This window comes from Nyctereutes procyonoides, unplaced genomic scaffold (assembly GCF_905146905.1).
Source record: "Nyctereutes procyonoides isolate TBG_1078 unplaced genomic scaffold, NYPRO_anot_genome, whole genome shotgun sequence".
Taxonomy (NCBI): domain Eukaryota; kingdom Metazoa; phylum Chordata; class Mammalia; order Carnivora; family Canidae; genus Nyctereutes; species Nyctereutes procyonoides.
Window position 1 is genome coordinate 18519909 of NW_026575048.1, and position 24364 is coordinate 18544272.

Consider the following 24364-nt stretch of genomic DNA (forward strand, 5'->3'; position numbering starts at 1 on the left):
TGAGAGAGAGAGAGAGAGAGAGAGAGAGAGAGAGTGCCTGAGTGTGAGCAGGGGGAGGGACAGAGGGAGAAAGAGAGAGAATCTTAAGTAGACTCCATGCTGAGCATGAAGCCTGATGCAGGGCTTGGTCTCATGACTCCTGAGATCATGACCTGAGCTAAAATCAAGAGTCAGACACTTAACTGACTGAGCCACCCAGGTGCCCTACACAAGTTGTTTCTAGGTATGTCTCCTGAGGCAAGGAAAACAAAAGCAAGAATAAACTATTGAGACTACACCAAAATAAAAAGCTTCTGCGTAGAAACAGAAACAAACAACAAAACAAAAAGAAAACCTAATGAATGGGAGAAGATATTTGCAAATGATATATCTGATAAAGGGTTTAGTATCCAAAATATATAAAAAACTTATACAACTCAACACCAAAAAGCCCCAAGTAACCTAATTAAAAATGAGCAGGAGACATGAATAGACGTTCCTCCAAAGAAGATATCCAGATGGCCAACAGACATACAAAAAGATGCTCAATATCATTCATCATCAGGGAAATGCAAATCAAAACTACAATGACATATCACCTCACAACATTCAGAACGACTGAAATAAAAAACATAAAAAACAAGTGTTGGCAAGGAAGTGGAAAAAAAGGAACACTTCTACACTGTTAGTGGAAATGCAAACTGGTATAGTCACTGTGGAAAACAGTATAGAAGTTTCCCAAAAAATTAAAAAGAGCATTACTAAACAGTTCAGTAATTCCACTACTGGGTATTTACCCAAAGAATATGAAAACACTAATTCAAAAGGACAAGAGCACCCCTATGTGTACTGCAGCACTATTTACAATAACCATATTATGCAATGGATAAAGAAGATGTGTGATATATATATATATATATATATATATATATATATAATATATCAAATGATATATATATATAGATCTCAAATAAAAATGGCATAAAAATGAATGAAATCTTTCCATTTGCAACAACATGGATGGAACTGGAGAGTATAATGGTAAATGAAATAAGTCAGATAGTGAAAGATAAATACTGTATGATTCACTCATATATGGAATTAAGAAATAAAGAGACAAAAAATCTCTTAAATATAAATATAAAACTCTTTTTTTTTTTTTAAATATAGAACTCTTAAATATAGAGAACTGCAGGTTACCAGAGAGGAGGTAGGTGGGAATGAGAGAAATAGGTGATGGGGATTAAGAGTATCCTTATTGTGATGAGCACCAGCTGTTGCATGAAGTATTGTATCACTATATTGTACACCTGAAACTCATACAACACTGCATGTTAATTATACTGGAATCAAAATTTAAAAAAAGTCAGCTAGATGCTGTTTACAATGACATCTAACATGTCATGTTACAAAAATGTTAGAAAAAGGTTTGGAAAAAGCTATACATTCATAAAATATTAAAAAGCAGCTAGGGAGGTTTTATTAGCAACAGAAAAAATAGGCTCTTATGGATCTGTGTAAACATTATAAATATTTAGGATGATATAATGATTCTGATTTCATTTGCAACTAACAGGATAGCCTTGAAATGTAAAATTAACTGAAAAAATAACCAATGGAAGAGAGAAAGAAAAAAGCAAGCAAGGGAGGGAAGGTGGATAAAAGAAAAAGAAAAAAGATCTGAAAAATCTATAATCGAAGTAGTGGATTGTAATCTCTCTCAATGAAAATTAGTAAACATGACAGATTTGAATACTATTAACAGGCTTACTATAATGAACACACATGCAAAGGAATATCCACAGAATTAATTTCAACAAATACTAGAGTTTGTGTAAAAACATTTCCCGAATGTTATAGCTGGAAAATTAAACATTACAATTATTTTCAAATGTAGTTTACTATTTTTTAAAGATTTTTACTTATTTATTCATGAGAGACACAGAGAGGCAGAAACATAGGCAGAGGGAGAGGCAGGCTCCTTGCAGGGAGCCTGATGTGGGACTTGATCCCAAGAACTAGGGATCACGACCCGAGCCAAAGACAGACACTATTGAGTGTCTGAGCCACCCAGATGCCCCTCAAATGTTGTAGTTTAAAGGAGAGGTTCTTAAAAGCTCCATGTAGCTCCCTCCTTTAGCACAAGGTACCTCAATTTGCTTGACCTACCACTAGCATTTGTGACAGTGGATCACTCCCTCATCTTTAAAATCTGTCTTTACTTGGCTTCTAGGTCACCAGCTCGCCTCATATCCTCCTACCTCATTGGCCAGTCCCCTCCTCTCCATTCCTAGCTCCTCCCCAACACACAGACTTAATGTTGGAACACAAAGGCTCACCCTTCGAACTCTTCTCCACATACAGCCTTGGTGGTCCCACTGAGTCTCATGGCTTTAAGTATCATCTATGCACTGACACACTCCCAAACATATAATCCAGCCTGAATATATCCTCTGGACTTCCCCATGTTTTACTGCCTACCCAGTATTTCCACTTATCGATCTTAAAGGTAAGTGACAGTAATACCCAAAACCAAACTCCTAATCATCTTCCCTGCCCTTTCTCCATCACCGTGTGCTTTTCTTTTCTTCTTTTTTCTTTCTCTTTCTCCCTCTTCCTCTCCCTCTCTCTCTCTTTCTCCCTTTTCTTTCAAGATTTTATTTATCTACTCATGACAGACACAGAGAGAGAGAGAGGTAGAGACACAGGCAGAGGGAGAAGCAGGCTCCATGCAGGGAGCCCGACATGGGACTCGATCCCGGGTCTCCAGGACCACGCCCTGGACTGAAGGTGGCGCTAAACCACTGAGCCACCAGGGCTGCGCCTGTGTGCCTTCATTTAATGCCAATTCCATCTTTCTGGTTGCTCAGGCCAAGATCTTTAGAGATATCCTTGATACTTCTCTTCTTCTCACACTCCACATTTTTTATTTTTTTTCACACTCCACATTTAATCTACCTACTGGCTCTATCTTCAGAATATACCCATAGTCTGACCACTTCTCACCATGTCCACTTGGATCATGCTGATCATGCCATTGTCATTGTTCACGTGGATTACTGAACCACCCTCCTAATGTGTCTGCTTGCTTCTGAGCCCTTCCCCCGAACCGACCCCTGCTTTAATCTAGCAAGCTAGAGCTATCCTGCTAAAGCACATCAGATCATATCCTTCCTTTGATTAAAGCCCTTTGATGGGTTCTTGTCACTCCCAGCAAAAGCCAAAGTTCTTACAAACAGCCTCCAAGAATCTAAACAATCTCTCCCATTTCTCCAGTTAACCCTGTCCTCACTTCTTCCTCTTGCTTCTCCCTCCATTCCAGCCACCCTGGCCTCCATCCTGTTCCTCAAGCATTACAGTCATGCTCTTGATTGAGGCCCTGGCATGTACTCTTTTCTCTGCCTAGAATAATCTTCCAGATATTTACATGGCTCCCTCCAGATATCCCTCACATCCTTCAAGTCTTTGCTCACATGTCACCATTTCAGAGAGGCTTTATCTGAGAACTGCATTTAAAACTGAAATCTGGGGGTACCTGGGTGGTTCAATAGTTGAGTGTCTGCCTTTGGCTCAGTTCATGATCCCAAGGCCTGGGATTGAGTTGGGCTCCTTGAGGGGAGCCTGCTTCTCTCTCTCATGAATAAATACATAAAATCTTTAAAAAAGAAAATAAAACTGAAATCTGCCTGGATCCACCCTCCCCCACCAACCCATCACTCCCTTTCCCTAACCTGCTTTACTTTTCCAGGACATGACATATTTATTCATTTTGTTTGTCTTCTGTCTTACCCTACTTAAATGTCAGCTCCAAGCGAGGAGGGATTTTTGCCTATTTTATAATCTGCCATATTCCTAGTATCTGACACATAGTAGGTCTTCAATGAGTATTTACAGAATGTGATATGAAGATAAGCTCTGAACTGCAGGGAGATGGTACCTCGATGTGAACTACAGATGGCCAGAGAGAATGGTGAAAACTTCCTGGTAAGTTCTTTCAGCAGAATGTAAGACAAACAAGAGATCATGACTACGACCAGGTCAAAGTCCCCAGGACCACAAGACCACCCCCTCCCCAGCTGGCGTGAGGATGCAGAAACTGATGGCCAAGTTGCACACAGTGAATGGCAGCTATGTAAACTGTGTCCCCCAGAGCTGGGAGGCAGCTGCACATTACAGTGTGCACAAGAGCAAGAAGCAAAAGAGAGACCCCTAAGAAAGGATGGGGGGAGCTCTGGAAGACTCCAAAAGGTGAAGGACAAAAGATGGTCTGTAATGACCAGTACAAAGAGAGCTTGTTGGGATTACGTCATAAAGTCCCAGAAAAGTGCTTGCCCACTGTGAAAAGAGCAACGCCGCTGAACAACGCTATGCTCTGTGCCTGAGTTAGTAGCCAGAGTATCACATAATGGTTTTCAGTCTCACTGTTCGAAGCTCAGTGAAAAGACAATTTTCAACAGTAAATCCAGATGACTAAACTGTGTGCATTTTCTGAAGGCTGCTTTTAGAAAAAAAGGGGATTTATTTATTTGAGAGAGAGGGAGAGAGTATGCATGAGTGTGTGGGGGGGGAGCAGAGGGAGCGAGAGGGACAAGCAGACTCGGTGCTGAGCACAGGGCCCCACACGGCATCCCACAACCCTGAGATTGTGACCTGAGCCGAAATCAAGAGTCAGACACTCAACTGACTGAGCACCCCAGGCACCCCTGAAAGCTGCCTATAGAACAGAAGTTTTGTCAGGGCATGAGAAAATTACTGGAGATCTTATTTTGTAAGAGAGTAGCAGTTTATCCACTTGGCAACTATTATGGCACACAAACTAGGTACCAGGTAATATGCTCCCACCATGAAGCCTCAGATTCATGATTTTGTTTTTGGAAATTTAAGCAATTGCTGAACAAACTTTTAAACTCTATGTCTTCTTGATGCCTGTCATTCTTTGTCACCAGGAGTTAGATTGGTTGTTTTAAGCACAAAAAGAAAAGTTAGTATTGTATCCTAATACTGCAGACCATCAGAAAGTAAACTATTTGGTTATCAGAAAATGGAAGTATTCCAGAACTTCCCAAAGCAAATCTGCTGATAAATGCAAGTGGACAAAGAAAAATTTTATGGGTTTTATTTTTACTTTTGAATCTACAGTGAAAGGTCATAAGCCTAAAAGAAAGCAAAGGCCTTGTAAGTAGACAGAGGTGCCTCTGAGGCTCAGGCTCAGAAAGTGGTTAAGACTGATATGTGCTTTACCTTCTAGACTGTCAGAGTTCTATCACTGACCCAACTGAGGGAAGTGATGTGCACATTATGAAGAGGGGTCACGTAACAGTGTTCTTGTGTGCGCCCAACACATAGCTGTTAATCTGAACATAAGAATAACCATTACCAATATGCGTATGATGATTTACAACCACTGATCCGCTCTCTGAACCACGGATACCACTTTGACCCCTGCTGTGTAAATGTATGAAAAGTCTGAAGTTTGGTGGTTAAGCTACTTAGTGCAGAATTTAAAGCTACTAAATCCCTACATCTAGGCCTCTTAGTTCAAGTCTTACACTTTGAAATGCCAGGCCATTTTAAGTGGTGCTTACACAGCCAACCTACTTGAGGCAAAACATGCATGATACTGTGTATAAGCTTGACCTGGTTTAAAGCTTGCTGGACTGAATTCTAAAGGAAATGAGGGCACTTTTCTGGAAATGGCAACAGAGTTCTCTCTTTTAACTCATTTCTGTGTCTAAATGACGACTGGTATCTACATACCTTCTCCTCTGTCACACATGCAGTGAGTAGCTGTGTCCAACAGCCAATTTCATACTGACTGTTCCATATACTTCAGTACTCACATAGCATCCCTGTTATTACACTACTACTGTCCTGGGGCAATAAATAAATCTTAAAAAAAGTTAAACACAAAATTTTCATTTGGTATAGCAATTCCACTCCTACCTAGGTATATACTCAAGAGAAATGAAGACATATATCCATACAAAAATTTGTACACAAATGTTTGTAGCAGCATTGTTCATAATAGTAAAAAAGTAGAAATAAGCCAAATGTCCATCAACTAAAGAATGGACAAGCAAAATACAACCTAGTCATAAAAAGGAATGAAGCCCAGACACATGCTACAGCACGGAGGTACCTCAAAGAATATGCAGAATAAAATAAGCTAATCACAAAACCCACACATTTTATGATTCTGTTTATATGATTATGTCCAGAACAGGCAAACATATGGAGACAAAGTAGGGGATGAGCAGTTGCTTAAGGCTGGAGGTGGGGGTTGTACAGCAAGATAGTCGGGTAACAGTTAAAGGTTACAGGACTTCTTTTAGGGGTGATAAAAATGTTCTGGAATTAGCCATCTTTGGTGACAGTCGCACAACACTGAATATACTAAAAACCATTCAATTGTACGCTTTAAATGGGTAAACTGTATGGCATGTGATTTATAGCTCAATAAAGCTATTACCCAAAGAAGTGATTATGTTCAGCTTTACCCTTCCAGACACCACTCTTAAAGATTCCTGTCCTAATTATACTCAGTCTTTGCCTCCTGCCTCCTTCTGTATACTTTCTACAAAGAGAAAACACTGTGTAGCCTCTGATTGTTCCTCTTTTCTTTTCCCTGGTTCCAGTGATGGCTGTCCTGCAGGAGCTTCACTGCTATAAACAGGGTGGTGGTGTCTGTACACTAGGGTAGAGGGTGAGGGCATGGGCTCTGCAGCCAAACCATATGGGTTTGAACCTAGCTCTACCACTTACTGGCTGTGTAACTTTGAACAACTTATTTAGCTTTTGCTTGCTTTTCTTTTTTTTTTCTTTCTTTCTTTCTTTCTTTCTTTCTTTCTTTCTTTCTTTCTTTCTTTCTTTCTTTCTTTCTTCTTCTTTCTTTCTTTTTAGCTTTTGCTTTAATTTCCATATCTGTAAAAAGAAAATAATCATATGAGGTAAAACATTTGGGAACTTCAGAAGGTACCTAAGATTATTAAGTGCTCAAAGAAGGGCATCTTCCTTCTTTTCTTTTTACTGGTACGAGCAATGGTGGTACAGCCAGTGCTTCATCATTCTTTGTGGGCACCTTCACTGTCCCTCCCTCAACTGCTGACACCCTCAGACAGCTCACCTTTCATGGGCTCAACACCATCAACCTACTTCATCCCACCAGCTGCCGTCCTGCTGCTGTGTAGCTCAATCGTCTCTGACCATCTGCTGGTCCAGTCTACCCAGGTGCCCCCACTGGTGCTCTGTAGTCAAAACCAAACTCACATTCTTCCCCTAACTCCAATTCCTTCCTGTAGCTGTTGCATCACTATCCTACTGTCCTACCTGCCACTGAGATACAAACTTGCCCACACAACCCATTCATCCCCGACTGCCAATGTTCCCGCAGAAACCGTTCTTAGCTGTTTCACACTTTTCCCCTACCTGGGTTTCATATCAGAATCATCTGGGGAGTTCTGAAAAAGACCACATAGACCGTGCTTCTTTAGACCCATTTAAATCAGGACTCAGACATCAATAGTTTTAAAGCTTCCCAGATGATCCCAATGAATCTCTCATTCAAGCTAGAGAAACTCAGATTTAACCTTTGGCTGCTTCTCAAGCCCCAACTTTCAATCTTCCTGGCTTTACACTTCCACTCCAGCCATACTGAACTGCTTCTAAAATCACTCCCACCTGCTGTTTCTTGTCTTTTTCCGTACTCTTCACCTCCTGCACCTCAATCTGCTTACTCCTATTTATCTTACTGGTCTTGCAGTTGCCTCCTCCAGGTCTTCTCTAATTCACCAATCTACGGTGAATGAGGTATTCCTCCTCTGTAACTTTCTTGGTACCTGGTGTCTATCACCATGCTTATTAGCACGTTCTTCTAGAATTATCTGCCTATGTGCCTGACCCCCTCAGAGCAAGGTGCTACCTGAGCCCGGGACTATCTGACACTCATTATCATATTCTCAGCAGTTAGTCCTTTGTTTGGCCTTATGCAAATACTCAATTCCAGAGATGAGGAGATGTTTTCTGGAAAGAGATTGTTTAGCCAGACATTGATGGATGGGTTAGATTTTGATCCATATTCTTTCATTCAAGGTGAAAACCAAGTAACTTGATTACTTAAGTTTAAAACTATGCAGGTCTGATGCCTCCAAACAAGCATTCACTGCAGTTTCTTTCATATAGACTCTTGTTTTGTACTAAGAATGTTTTATCCTGCATTTGCAATGAGTATCAACTTATAAGTTCCCTTAATCTTTTTAGAAAAAAGTTGGGAGTAAAAACTGTAAATAACATAGTAGTCTATTATCCCAATTTTTACTTTCAAATCAAAATCAAAACTTCTTTTGTTTTTGAGATACATGATTATTTGGATCAAAGGTCTGATGCCTCCAAACAAGCATTCACTGCAGTTTCTTTCATATAGACTCTTGTTTTGTACTAAGAATGTTTTATCCTGCATTTGCAATGAGTATCAACTTGTAAGTTCCCTTAATATTTTTAGAAAAAAGTTGGAGTAAAAACTGTAAATAACATAGTAGTCTATTATGACCATTATAGACCATTAGTCTATCTTGACCATTTAAAAATTTCTTTTGCCTTCTGTGATATAAAACAATTCGTTGGCTTGTCCCCAGAGACTATGTTAAGGAAGAGAAATTTCAAAGAAATTGAATCACAACTGCATATAATTAAAAATATGTTTCAAAGGGTGCTTCAAAAGAAATACACAATACAAGTAATGTAGTTTGTGTCCTTTTAATAAACACACTTGCATAGTTATATTACAATTTTGTAAAAATAAAAACAGATGACCTCATGCCAAGCGTGCCCAGCATCTGCACAATCTCAAATATTTAATACTATAGTTTCAAGACACACAAAATAAAAATTTAAGGCAAAACAGCACTTCGCAACAATTTAATAACTTATCACAGTAGCATCACAGCAGCATCCAATAATGCCACTTTAGGCAAAGTCTCTCAGTATTTCCATTATAGAGTCTATTTACAAGAATTTATAACTTGGTAAAATTTATTCTAAGAAAACTTGGCAAATAAAGCTTTGGACTGGAATTGGCATTTCTTTCTCTACTTTTCTTTCCTCTACTTTCTTTTAAACTATCAGTATTCATATTGTATTTTAAAATAAAATAGCAGTTACATTTTTTAATAGTTATATTATTTTAAAATGACTCTTCAAAGTTTCAGAGGAAACTGTACAATGGGTGGGACTGATTTCAACTTTCAAATTTGCTAAAAAATCAGCTTTGGTTTTAGAACTGATTTTTTTTTTCATCACTGGAAAACCTATCAGATTTAATCAGGTTTAAAAATGATTATCACATACTACAATCTTTAAACAAACAGGTTTTCTTTTTTAAAAATAAACAGGTATTTGGATCCTTCCTACAGGGCTCAGATTTACTCCCATTTTAAAATTCTGTTCCTGATAAACTCTTTCTTTCTAATGTTGCTTTCTAAGCTAACTGAAAGCTGCCTCTCATACTGAAGGAGGAAGAGAGCAAATTTGTGGCTAAAGAGGAGGTACTGCAAAGGACGGATTGCATGCATTTTTAAGAAGGATTAAGGTTACTCTTCCATGTCATTCAACTTCCTTTACTTTTAGCTTTCTCTCAAATATATGGCAAAATACCTACACAAAGAGTAGTATTTCAGGAACTACAGTAAATTTTTTTCCAGACCAACATTCAGCTTATATATGCCATTATGTGATTTGATTTAGTCCACCTGATTAATATATTATTTTTCAGATTGAGTACAGAGGCTAAGCTCTACCTGAATGTCATTCTTAATAACTTATATTTATCAGTGTTACAGTGAAGCAATTTGAGCTATAAAATTACCCCCGAAATAACTTATCAGTGTATTAGATAAGCCCAAATTCAAAATTATAAAGAGAAAATGTTATACCAAATTGTGCAGCTAATTAATAGTGGTTTGATTTATACCCTCAGGGGTTTAAAATGGATTTAGAGTAACTGTCCTTAAGCTGAACCCAATCAAAGAGTGCAAAAGCAAAAAGTTCAGAAAATAAAAGGCAAGACCAAGTAATTCATACAATGTGGAAGATCAGGTGAATTCACAAGGACTCAGTCTTTGCACTGTCTACTTTAGTGACTCCAGGCAAATCTGTTATTCCACTTGTAAAGTATTATTATTGCTTTCCTATTAATGTCATATTTTATAAAAGTATCATGATGATGTCAAATGCTAAAAATTGAGGTGGTCTAAATAACTAGAAATTCCTGCCCCAAGGAGCACACATACACATCATCATACATTCCAATAATGTTAAGCATTTTGAAACACAGACATTTGAACTTTGTAAGGTTCTATCTAAACTGATTCTTTCTCAAGGAAAAAGTTATGATTTAGGCAATGACCGAAATTATTCATTCACAATATATAGGCACATTAACATAAATATTGCACAAAATATGCCTCTAACTGAAACTCAGATATAAGAACATATTTCACTCTTCTTAAAGAACTCTGTGAGGAAATAAGACTCTGTGATTGTATGTACACTTTTCCTGATAATACTCTGACATTCATAAACAGTAGATTGCACTGCAGTTTGTAAACATTTTAAATTGCATAAACTTCTCATTGATTTTCAAATATAGTTTAATACTGCCTACTAAAACTCCTTTTTGTTTCAGCTAGGTACTCTCACATCATTTACTTGTTTATAATAATGTTTATTATCTTTAAAGTGTTTTCCACTCAAGGAAAAGGAGTAAAATCCTATGCCACAGTAGCCTTTGTATCTGAAGACAATATTAGCCAGAGAATTCTGGATGGTAAAATCAATCTTCTAGCATCAGAGCAGTTTCAGAAGAATGTCCACTCTCGATTCATTCCTGACTAGATAGATAGAGCTTATATGCCTGCTTCAGGGGCACTTAAACTCTTCAAGGATTCCTTATGATTTTTACTAAATACATTAAGAATGTCAACACATGTACTTTTATGATCTGGGACAGGTAGTCATCTAATTAAAATAGGTATCATGAATTTTGACTTTAGAATGTATTCCAAATATAAAAGCTAAGCTAGGGAAGGTTTCATATCTCACAGTCATTGACGGGAGTCTTTCATTCCTCAAAAAGAACTCATTTTTAAGTCACCAACAAAGAAGGAAGAACCAACTGCTATAGTACATGGTGCAGGCTCTTCATCAGCCCAGAGCTCAAAGACCCTAAGCGAACTCCCACAGTGCCCTTTCGTGGGCAGCTGAGACAGAGGAAACAGCCCGCTCTGCACATCTTGCTGGGGCAAGTTGCTTTCCTCTTTTCTGAGAAAAGCTTCTCAGAAGTGTTGTTGCTCCCACCCCAAAATACACAGAGAATAGAGAAAAGGTTATTTCCAGTTCTTTAGCCTTTAAACAAACTTAAATATTGGTACTCAGGTGGCATATAAGAAAGTAACAGAGTAAACACTGCATATTTGGGAACAAATCGCATACTGAACCAGTTGAGAGATCATTGTAATTAGGATTAGATCAAACATAAGAGCAAAACATAAGCAAGTTTTATCTGAATTGTAATGAATATACATGTTGCAGTAACATTAGAAAAGCAGGGCAGCCCATTCCAAACCAGTGAGAATAGTTTGTGCAAATAGTGGGTCTTTGTGTGTTTGAACTCCCACCATGTAAGGGCAAACTCAATATGCATGCTAATGACCTGTAATTACCAAATTAAAAAAGAAGAAAAATGCTAAAGGATGCCAGAGTGAACAGCAGGGAAAGCCACACAAAGACCCACTATCCTTTAACTTGTTACAAATAAATTTTAACTATAAATTAGAAACACAAAGAAATAATCACAAGTGGCTCTAACATTCAAACGAAGTTAATGAATTGTGTAGGAGATATTTGATCAGGGCTGCCTGCCCTGCCTCCACGCTAGAGTCAAACTTGGATAGTGGGTCTCTGGGGTGCTTTCACACTGGAAGACAACATTGGGTCCTATAAAAAGAAAAATGAGGAATAAAATGAACATAAAGCAAATTAAGTGGGTGAGAAAAAATTTGACTAGTAACATGCAACATCAACTAAACAAATCTGAATAAAATTCTCAATCTTTAAAAAACATCCTAATCACATTATAAAATGAAAATAATAATTGTAAGGGCCCAAGAAACAGAAATGATAATCTAAAATTTAACCAGTGTTCACAGACTCATACACTCCTGGCTGTTCTTCCTTCAGGACAGCTTTTATCTATTCTTTATATCCTTATTATGTAAGACTTAATTGGAAAAAGTGTTCCTCCACTGGAAAACAAGATAAACCACCACCATGCACTTGGAAACCATCTCTTCACATCCTGGGCACTATAAAAGCCAAATGTGCCACTCTACTGGGTGCCTTCAAGGTTCCCCTACTAGTCTAAGAGCTCCCAGACCCCAGAGGTCTGAAAAGTATCTTCCCCTTTCAGGGTCAGAGAAGGCACCTCAGGTATGTCTAATTAATTAGATAAACTAGCAATTACTGGAAGTTGCCAAACCATCAGCAAAGCTTAAAAACAGTCATTTAGGTAGCCCACATTTTTAGGGAATGTTCAAACCATAAGAAACTGAACTCCTCCCAAATTCAAATTGGGATATTTAGTTGCTTTATCTAAAGTAAAGTCTTAACCCAGGATCAGAAATACCTTTAGAACTACAAGTTCTCCATTGAAAATAATGTACTAATATTTTAAATTATAGTATAAATTCGTAATACTTGCACTGAATCATAAGCATATCTCAGTGTGACTGTGTTACTATTTATATGTTCTCAGAAACTAAACTAAAAAGAAAGGCTAAATATTTTGGATAATTTCACAAGAATGATAAAAATATAAATCATGATGAATCATGATATGTTTCGTAAAAAAGCAAAAAACAAAAACCACAAAATCAAAAGGGTAAAGTGACATTTTATAAAGGTAAACAGTATTTCCAAGTGCTGTTTATTAACTATTATCAATGTATGTTAATTATAAGACAAGCGAGGCAACTAAGAGATAATTTTGTATAATACCATATTTCACACTGAGATCTAGATCATTTCCTAAAAATAGTGAAATAGATCTTGACTCATGTATCTCATCTCTTGAAAAAAAATCACCTAACAGAGTTTTGCAGTTTAAACAGGTTTTAAATTTTCTAACAAACAAACAAAAAAAGCTGTAAATTTTCTTCTAACCTGGATGACGTAGAAATATGTGCATATTAAATGAAAGGGTGCAAAAATACCACCTTTATAGCATGGTATAAGGTGATTTGAGTAGGTGAATATGGTAATTACTGGCTGCACTGGCTGCTCTTTATTAAGCAGAAAAAGATTGTTAGAGACAAAAAAGAATGGTGGTAAAGGGAAGTTGAAGTGTAGACTGCTTATATCCAAGAACATATATAAGAATTATATATATTTTTTCAGATAAAGTCTAATAGTAAGGTCTAAAGCTAAGAAAAAAGTATTTAAAGCAGTATAATTTTTGATTTTGTGACAATTTTCCCTTTTTATCTTATTGCTTTCATCACTAATATGTACTTGCTAAGAGTGCTGAATTTAAGATATGCTCCGGGACAGAATGAGTGCAGTGCTGCATATTGAAGCTTTTGCACTAGTTTTAGAGACAAACAGTTTGATATTACTCACACTGTTGACTTGGATCAGAGTCTGTTGTCATCTTAACATAGTTTGAAGGAAAGAGACCAGTCACCCCGTTGATTTCTCCTTGCCACCAGTCAGGATCATCTTTGTTCAAAACATTGATAAGTTGTCCCTTGGAGAAATTCAGCTCATCCTCATTATTTGCCGCATAGTCATACATAGCAATCACCTGACACACTACCAGAAAAAGAACAAAATAATTAATTATTCCTACAAAGATCACATGTTAAAACTGCTTTTGGGTTTAAATTACTCTAACATTAAATGTTAAAGTTAGGCTAAAATTTCCCTTGAGCTGCTCTCTCTCACCCTCTTTCCTCCATTCCTTATTTTACAAAACAACCTCCTAGCTACAGTTAATCCACATGAATTGCTTCACTTCTAAGTATGAGAGCAAAGCAATTCCACTTTGAAAAATTTCAAGGAATGAAGCGGTTCGGGTATCACTGCACAGTTGCCCATTTCTACATAGAACTTTTTAGAAAGGAAGTTCTCATTATAACATTGCTTTGAAATGTTAATGAAAAAAACATTTTCAAAGCATATGCTAATCTAAGAAGTTGCTAAGTCTCAACAAAACTTCTGTAAAATGCAATACAAGTTAACCCGCCATACCAGGATGAAAGGCAGGTGTAGTTCTTTCGCTACTTGGACCCAAAAGTTTAACATGGCTGGCAGGAAACCATCCTTTTTGTCGCTTTTTTCCTCTGGCCTGCAAAATTAGCAGAAGGAATATGAAAGATGAGATTAAAAACAATTATTGAGACATAAACTAAAAAGTAGCTGTGTAGTAAAGAATTTAGCCCAAAAGAGGTCTGGACTCTACCTTTGGCACCTGGGAGGAAATCTCTAAACCTCTGATATGTTAAGTGTCTGATTTTCTCTGGGGGCCGTGACCATGCGACCATGCCAGATAGTCTAACAATGTGGCCTACAGTGGGTGTTCTAGGTCACAGAGTATAAACTCAATTTTCAGAGGGACTGGAGACTGAGTTTAGCCATATGGGCAGAACCATGTCTATATGATGGAGCTCCAATAAAAACTCTGGACACCAAGGCTCAAATGAGCTTCTTTGCCTGACAATACTCAGTATGTGTTGTTGCTAGGAGTTAGTGCTATCCACAAATCCACTGGGAGAGTACAATATGAAAGCTCTGTTTTTGGAACCATCCTGAACTCAGCCCCATATATCTCTTCTCTTGGCTAATTTTAATCTAAGTTATTTTGCTGTAATAAACTGCAACTATAAGAAGAATAGCTTTCAGTCTTATGAGTCTTTCTAGTAAATCAGTGACTTTGAGGGTGGTCTTGGGAACCACCGAATTCTGCACTGGCCTTCCAGGTCAGTATCAAACAAGCGGAAGACTCATTATGCATCTCAAAGTGTTGCTGAAAGTGCTATTGTAGAAGACTACTTGGAGGTGTTTGGGGTTCAAAGTTCTCTGCATATTTCACACAAATAATATTTATAAACTTAAAATGTGCACAATGAACACCTCTTGAGGCTTTGCTAATAATACAGAGATCACAAATACAATTTGTGGAGAGCTGTGCTTGCCATTTAGTTGGGTCAATCTTTAAAGCAAATCAGGAAGGTAGGATTTCACGGAGTTATTCAAGACACTGAATTTAGAACCTCCACTGTTCCTTAGAAATTGCAAGAATGAGGCTGTATTTACCCTCATTATAATCATATATCACTCTTACATAAAAATATAGCTATTATACCTCTTATCTTTTAATCTTAAAATGCCTTTTAGTTTTTCTAGTAAGGAACTTTTAGGAGAAAAGAACTCTCTTTCTGTGTTAAAACATACGCAATAACTGTCTCTGTTAACATCCTGGGAAAAAAAACTAGGTTCATTTATACCTACATTTCCTTTCCTTGCACTGCTGTTTCAAAAACAAAAGGCTATGTTGGGGAAAGTCCAATGAGTAGCATTTTCTCAGTGCACAGTCTGGATCATGTTCCTTGTCCTAGGTAGAGGCTATACTGCAAGCCTGGGGTGACCCTAGACAAAAATGATGCTATGTTTTCCTTTAAGAAGGTGACCTGTGGTTTATTACCTGCTTTAGCAAGTATTATTGGAAAACAGTTATGTCTGTAGGGAAAATTATTCTTCATATTGTTACTTATAATGTACTAAAAATGAACAGGGAAAAGACTAGAGGGAAACTTAATACATGAAAATGTTAATATTGATTACCTAAGTGGTATGATTACAGGTAATCTAAAATTTCTATTAATTTTTTTAATGAACATGTATACTTTTATAATAAAAATGATAAATGTTATTTAAAGGTTATTACCTGTAATTCCCCTTGCCACCATCCACTTGAATTTTTCTTTAGGATTAATATTAACTGCCCTGGTGCAAGGCTTAGTTGTTCAGAACCAGAAGCTACATATGCTGAAGTTACTTGAGCGATCTCTGGGAAAAGAAGACAAACAAGAAACTATGAATTCAAGATTATTATACCCTGTAGTAATTTTTTAGCTTCATTATTATACATACCAGGTTTCTTGTTTGACGTTCCAGATTTGCTAGCACTCCCAAAATTCTGTAAAGAAAAGACATACTGTGTTTTTTTTTTTTTTAAGATTTTATTTATTTATTCATGAGAAACACAGAGAAACAAAGAGAGAGAGAGAGAGGCAGAGATACAGGCAGAGGGAGAAGCAGGCTCCATGCAGGGAGCCTGATGTGGGACTCAATCCTGGGTCTCCAGGATCAGGCCCTGGGCTGAAGGCAGCACTAAACCACTGAGCCACCCGGGCTGCCCAAGACATACTGTTTTATCATTTTCTAATAATCCAGATGTAAGAGTACAAAGATTATTAGGAATTAGAAATCTCTAATTCCCAAGATTCTTGTTTCTTTAAATGAAGATCAAAATAATTAGCAGCTTTATATTAACCAAGTAAGTGAAGAAGCCAATACATAATTATGGGGAGATCTGGTCTACTAACAGACATTATATACAAGTGGCTGATGTTGGCATCCACTGACTCAACAAGAAGAGTTTAACGCATCTTTCCTGAGTATCAAACGTGATCATCCAGGCCAGATACCTCTCATTTACTGGGTTAGGATCAATGCCCACCACATACAACATATCTTAAGGCATATGTGAGTTCTACTCCTGCTGCCTAGGAGGTAATATTTTAAATTATTTTTTGCATGTTACCCTTGAATCTCACATAAGAACAAAAAAATCTATGCCCTGGGTAGCAAATATAACCTCAGTTTGACTTTACAGGATAGGTGGGCCAACCATCTTTCTTTTTTTTAGGAATTTGAACAAGTAAAGGGAAGGAACAGAAAGTTTTTTTCTGTCAGTGAACACAGCTATAGTGAAAGTACTGAAGATGAACTGGTGGTAGTCAAGGGCTAACATTTTTTGAGTACTAACAACGTAACAGTTACTGGTATAAGAATTTTACATACAGTCACTTATTTAATTCTGACGAAAACACTATTAAGTATTATGATTATCCCCATTTTACAGAGAAAGAAACTGAGGTACAGAAAGGTGAAATAATAATTGTCCAAGGTCCCCTGGCCTCTAAGTGCTGGAGCCAGAAGTCAACCTAGATGGTTATCACTGTGTGGTTTCTGGATTCCTGGAGACAGTCTTGAGCCCCTTTCAGGGGTCTGGAAGATAAAGACCTTTTTCATCAACAATGTTAAAGACATTATGTTGCCTCTTTCACTGTGTTGACATTTATAATGATAGGCAAAACTACTGATACCTTAGTTCTAATTATGACAGTGGTGCCAAATTATACTAAGCGGTCACTGTATTCTTCATAACCAAGTGTTAACAGTAGAATAAATAAAATCAATATCACTTAAGAGTGGTGGTGATCGGGGTGCCTGGGTGGCTCAATGGTTGAGCATCTGCCTTTGGCTTAGTTCATGATCTCAGGGTCCAATGATTGAGCCTCGCATCAGGTTCCTCACAGGGAGCCTGCTTCTCCCTCTGCCTGTGTCTCTGCCTCTCTCTCATGAATAAGTAAATAAAATCTTTGAAGAAAAAATTAAAAAAAGAATGTCCTTGATCAAGCAGTAAAAATGTTATTAAATCTTAATAAAATACCATCTTTAAAAAATTCTGAGTGACTAAATGTAAGCAAGCCTACAGCATTTCTGCTGCATACGAAAAGAGCAAGATGCCTATCTCAAGGAGAAGAAGCATTTGTATGACTAAACTGTGAGCTAAACTGAGTTTTTCTTGGTTATGTGAAAGAATGACTAAATCACAAACTATTCAGACATGGGATTTAGCAGGTATTTTCTCAAAGATAAAGTATGCCTGTCACATCAAGGAATACAGCTGACAGGATTTGTTGCCCAGGACCAAATTCAAGATTTCAAAAGAAAACTGAAATTTTGGAAAACCTGTATCTACCACCATGAACTTGACAGTTGCAAAGTATTTGAAGATTTTCCTATGAGATCAGTGGTGATATTAACAAATATAACTTTTTGATATTGTATAATGAAATGTGCAATACAAGGAATATTTGCATAGCTCAGTGATTCCATATTTTCCAAATGACCAAGATATAGGTAAAAATTCCATTTAATGTCAAAATAGAGTGATGAATTTTAATATAACAGTAAGAAATGTTCACTGACATGGCTTTAGATTCCATATGTAACTAACCGATAACAATTTAACACTTACTATGTTTTGGTATAGTAATATCAAAGAATATCCACAGATACCTGAAAATTTTATTAAAATACTTCTCTGTTTTCTCTCACATCTATGTGAGGTGAATTTCATCATATACATCCAAAATAATGTATCACAACAGACTGAATAGTGAAACAGAGAAGAATCTAGCTGTCTTCAAGTTAAGGCAGACATTAAAGAGATTTGCAAAAATATACAATAATGCCATTCTTTTAACCAAACTTTTTTTGTTTGAAAATATTCTTCATAAGAAGTAAGTTATTTACATTATCATGTAATGGGTTACTTTTGTTACTTTAAAATGAGTAAATACTGCTAAAATTCCACAGTTTTAATTTTGAATATGGAAAATATAACTAAATATAACATATATATATTTTAAATCCATATATTTTAAAAAACTCTTTAGGGTCCCCAATAATTTTTTAAAAAGATTTATTTATTTTAGAGAAAGAGAGAGAGAGAGTGTGTGAGCAGAGAGGGGGTCAGAGGGGAAAGAATCTCAAGCAGATTTTCTGCTGAGAGCACCTGACCATAGGGCTCAGTCTGATGCAGGGTTCGATCTCATGACCCTGATGAGATCATGACCTGAGCTGAAATCAAGAGTCGGTTGCTCAACTGACTGAGTCACTCAGGTGCCCAGGAGTCTCCAATAATTTTTAAGAATGTAAAAAAGTTCTTGAAGTCAAAAAGTTTGAGAACCACTGCACTGTACCATACTAGTGGTAGGGTGAAAAGAAGCAGGAACTCAGTGTAGAGTGAGTTACATTAATGTCAGAGCCTTAAAGTTTCACAGACTCCTTCAAGGTGATCCCTTATAAGCGTTCCTGGATCTGAGACTATTTCCCAGCTTCAGTTACCATGAGGCCCAGCCCTACCCCTATGGCTCCTAGTATTAGAAATTTCATCAAATCCTATCCCTCTTAGCTAATAGGGTCCCTATAATAAAGTCTATTTTACTGGTGCTACCTTAAATGGTTTCCTTAAAACCAAAGCCTGACCAACACCATATATACATGAATCTCTGTTTTATGTATGCTTCTCAACACAGAAGAATGGAATTATTTTGTTTCTATACCAAAATAACTCTACCTCTTGATCTTTTGGTTTGACATAATTTGATGGAAAAATTCCAGTTCTATCTCCAATACTTCCTGTCCACCACTCTCCATCTTTCTGGGTCACGAGTATTTCTTCACCTTCAGTGAAAGTCAAATCTCCAGGTTCTACACTTGAATATGAATAAAGTGCAATATACTCTGTGGGAAACAAAGCAAAAAGAAACTAATTTTGGTTATAAGATTATAGAAAGAAAAAATTATGTTAATCTCCAAATCTTGTGTAAATTAACTGTAAAAGACCTTATAATTTAAGGAAACCTAATGTAAAAACATATTAAAATAGACAAAAGCATGAAGCAATTAAAAAGATCTGATTTAACATAAAAGTTTTATCATGGGGTTTCTTCTTTTTCCTCATTGTATCATCATCATCACCATTGTCTTATCACATCCAAAAACACAAATAGATAGAAGCATCTCTATAGTCAAAATATAAAAGTATTTTTTCAACTTCCTTATACAAAATATATTTTATTTTATTTTAAAGATTTTATTTATTTATTCATAGAGACAGAGAGAGAGAAGCAGAGACACAGGCAGAGGGAGAAGCAGGCATCATACAGAGAGCCTGATGTGGGACTTGATCCAGGGTCTCCAGGATCACGCCCCGGGCTGCAGGCAGCGCTAAACCGCTGCGCTACCGGGGCTGCCCCAAAATATATTTTAATATGCTAAGTTCTTTTCTCTTTAATTCTTTAATATATACAGTTATGGAAATGCCCAGCATTCAGCTGACATCAGTACTAGTGGCCAAATTCTACCACAGTGATCTAGCTCTTAGCAGAGTGCTTGGCACAGAGTAGATGCTCAATACATACTGACTTTTAAAAAAATGTATTGGCTTTGGTTTCCATCCCTGTTATTCTACTTAGAATAAACAATGATCTGGTTGTAAACTCATTCATTCTTTTCTAATTATTTTTATTTGTCAACATGGAATTTCATCTGTACATCATAACTAGAAATGACCAGGAATACCATCTACTACAACTTATTTAACTGTTCATGTTCCCACAGTATTACTCAATTTAGGTGATTTAACAAAACCAAAAATGCCCACAAGGTTTAGGTTTGCTGCAATAAGTAAGGTCCTTCCCAAACACTCCTTGCTACCTTCCCAGGCTCACTTCACAGCACTCATTCCATAGTGAACCTATGGTTCCAGCCTTGCTGGTGATCTGAGTTCCCTAACATTTCACAGCCATGCTCTGGCTCATGACTTTCCCTCTGCCCACAAGAGCTTTCTCTTCCATTGTCATTATGTGAAACTCTACTCCTAGCACTGCCATGTAAATTCATAGGTCCTACTCAAAATTAAGTTCTACTTATTCATTACAGAATTTCTTACAATGGTATGCCTATATTCCCCAGTCTATTGTGAGGACTTGGGAAATTTCATCCTTGTATTTTTCAGGTTCTAGCATAGAATCCTTAATATAGTAGATACCGAATAAATCGTTTATTTTACCATCAAACTGATTTTCTTGAGCAGGAATAGAAACAAGATAGACTTCTACTATTCAACTAATTTTACAATGGACAAATGTAATTCCTTTATAAAGCTATGTAAGTGTTAAATACAAATGTCTGAAACTTAGGGTAGATTAAATAAATCTATAAATTAAATAAAAAATAAGTTATTAAACAATCCCCCTCAAATTTCTTTGTAATAACTATGATAAAGTGTACCTTGATTTCAAACCCTACTTAATGATTATCATCCTGAACATCTATAACCTAGATATCTAATAACAGGGAAACAAAGCCTTCACGCTATCTTGCTACATTTTTAAATTTATGATCTTATTTATCAAGTCCATGCTGAATTTTTATAGCACTGATTTCCTAAAAGTGTTTTTTTTCCCCTATATTCTCAGTAATCATATGAAATAGATAAGAGGCAGGTTCTCCTACTCACTTTAACAATGAAGACACAGAAACAGGGGCAAGGGGTAACAACTGTGGGAAGTCAGATAATTAGACAATAGCTAATTTGACACCCATTTAATTTACAAATTGCCAAAAACTCACCTTCTCCAACTGTATAGGCTGCAGAGGTAGGTTTCTTGTTTATAGCTGCATACAAGGTTTCTGGTCTGTCAAATAGATATACAAACAAATTTCAAAAAATAATAATGAAACAAAAAAATATCAACAAGCAAAAACCAAGAAAGGTGATATAGTGGGTGTTTGTAGTACTTTCTTCTAGGGCTTTCTTTTTATTATTATTATTTTTTTTATTTACGATAGTCACACACACACAGAGAGAGAGAGAGAGAGAGAGAGAGAGGCAGAGACACAGGCAGAGGGATAAGCAGGCTCCATGCACCGGGAGCCCGACATGGGATTCGATCCCGGGTCTCCAGGATCGCGCCCTGGGCCAAAGGCAGGCGCCAAACCACTGCGCCACCCAGGGATCCCCCTTCTAGGGCTTTCTAAAGTTAATTTAAATATTGTCTCAGTACACAGGCTAAAATATTCTCATAGGGGGCGTGGCTTGGTATAGGGAGCAACAAGGACAGTATACGTTTTACTATCTGTTTAGAGCACACTACACATTTAAACATACAAAAATAAAAACTTTATTTTTCATAATTGGTAAAGCTTTAATTTCCAATTTAACCCGAAACTATTTTTTAAAAATCTGGGAGATGTCATATTTAAGAACTAGACATCTGTAGGATGCATTCTCCAGGACCCCTAAGGAAATGATATAATACGGCAGTTCTCAGGGAAACAGAGTGGAACCTTACTACAGCTCATGGCACAGCTGAACAGACTGCCTTGTTTAGGGCACGAACTCTCCATTACTGCAGATTTTCAAGTTACATGGCTCATCTGTTAGAAAAGATCAGTAATTGAACGAAAAGTTAGGGGGAAAAAGCATTTAAACTTACTGTCTTTGTGCTTAAGTTTTCTACTCCATAAAGTGCTATGGTGTTTAAGTAAGGTAATTCCTAGAAAGGGCCTGGCGCAGTGCCAATCTGCACATGTCAGCTCTGAATTATTATGATCACTTACTTCTAAGTCTAAAATTCCATGTCAGTCTGAAAAGTAAATTTCTACATTTCAACTAAAAATTCAACCTCAGCGTTGAAAGGGTTTTTAAAGATTACTCTTTTTATCTTATTAGAAAACTGCAGATGAAGGAGGTTATTCCATATAGCCAGACAAAAAATAGAACTCAAGCCTCTTGACTTCTAATTACTTTTTTCAATCAGATAACTTTTCTATTTAGATCGATTTCCATATAAAACGCCATAAACAATTGCCCATTGCTACATTAGAGTACTTACTTTTTTAAAAAAAAATTATTTATTTATTTATGAGAGAGAGAAAGGCAGAGACATAGGCAAAGGGAGAAGCAGGCTCCCTCCAGGGGACTCAATCCCAGGATCCTGGGATCACGCCCTGAGCTGAAGGCAGACACTCAACCAACTGAGCCACTCACTCTGAGCCACTGAGGCGTCCCTAGACTCCTCATTTCTTAAACATCTTAAAGATCTCAGGCATCTTAAAAATGTTTGATGATTTCACTCCTCTATGGACTGAGAAATAAATGCCAGAGACCTTGTCTAATTTTTACTTGTTCACTTAAAAACAGATTCAACTGATAGTTCATGACTCCTCTCTGTATTCACTGAACCAACATGATGGAGAAGCTATTATGCAATGAAATTACACTGGGCAGGGAAAAACTGAAAAGCAACAAGAAGACGACATGGACTGCACCCTTCTGGAGCTTACGATCTCATAAGGGATAGGGGTAAGAAAATGCATAACTACAATCCAGTCTGTTATGAGCAACAAGAGAGGTTTTATCACAAGGTATTCTGGAGGCCCAGAAACAGCACACCCTACACTTTGACAAAGATAGAGGCTCTCAGTGAACATTTAAATACCGACAATGCGCAGTGAACAAGGGAGAAATGCTCCAAAGGAATGAAATGTAACTCCTCTAACTGACTTGATGACACAAAGAAAACAACAGATGTAAAATTTTAAGCACTTTGAAAACTTTAGCAATCTGAAATAACTAGAATAAAAGATACTCTAAAACTGATATAAATATCTGAAGTATGCTTTTTTCACTCTAGAAATTACCCTTCTGATAGTCAAACTCAAGCATAATTGTTTTATTTTACGGTACAGCCAGTAGTTCCATGGCTGCTGACTCATTACTGAAAACACCAACATCCACATCTCATGTAAACACAAAATGCTTACTCTTCCCGCTTGACTTCACTCCCAGGGATGATTTTGACATAAGATTTTGGAAACCATCCTCTTCCTCCATGTACCTCCCCAAACCACCAATTTTCTTGTTGCTCCAAGACAGTAATAATATCATGTTTTGAAAAGTTCAAGTGGTTATCTTTCTTTGCAGTCCAAGAACAAAGGGCCTGTGCCTTTAGGTTTTCTACAACTTGTCCCTGTGAATACAAAACCACAAAATTAAAAAAAAAAAAAAGGTAATTTCTGTTTCCTAATACATAACTTACTGTTTAAACAGGGACCAATTTGGTGTGGTGGTGACTTAACCTTTACCTACTAATGAATTTAAAATTATATATGACAGACAACATTTGAGTAGTTTTCTGTTAAAAGTTAAAGACTGAACACCTACCATTCAAAGCAACAGCTTGGCATTAAGCATCACTGGAATGGAAGATATACTGGGCACTCAAGAAATGTATTCATAAATCCATCAGGCAGACATCATAAACAAGTGGAAAGAGACCCTTCCTTTCCCCCAGTTACCAATGGCTCTTTGCTGTGGTCACTTGAGCTTACTCCACCAGGAGTAGAGATGCAGCTGTGTTGTCTCCCACCACTTTTCTGCTTTGTGTCCCTGACCTTCCTCCTCCTATTCTTA

At 37.1% G+C, this 24364-nt stretch overlaps 1 protein-coding gene across 9 annotated transcripts in view; it reads right to left on the bottom strand.

The window, feature by feature from the left end:
* ITSN2 (intersectin 2) overlaps positions 1-24364 on the bottom strand; it is a 128006-nt gene that overhangs the window by 26811 nt on the left and 76831 nt on the right. For 8 of the 9 annotated variants that reach the window (XM_055327238.1, XM_055327232.1, XM_055327235.1 and 5 more), the window contains 7 exons: positions 23716-23921; positions 21520-21584; positions 19460-19626; positions 16180-16225; positions 15974-16095; positions 14278-14374; positions 13648-13839 (listed from right to left, as the gene is read on the bottom strand). In XM_055327238.1, coding sequence (XP_055183213.1) covers positions 13648-13839; positions 14278-14374; positions 15974-16095; positions 16180-16225; positions 19460-19626; positions 21520-21584; positions 23716-23921 — 895 coding nt within the window. Of the gene's footprint in view, positions 1-8714; positions 11968-13647; positions 13840-14277; positions 14375-15973; positions 16096-16179; positions 16226-19459; positions 19627-21519; positions 21585-23715; positions 23922-24364 lie in introns of those variants that run through there. The other variant, XM_055327239.1, reaches the window with a different exon arrangement.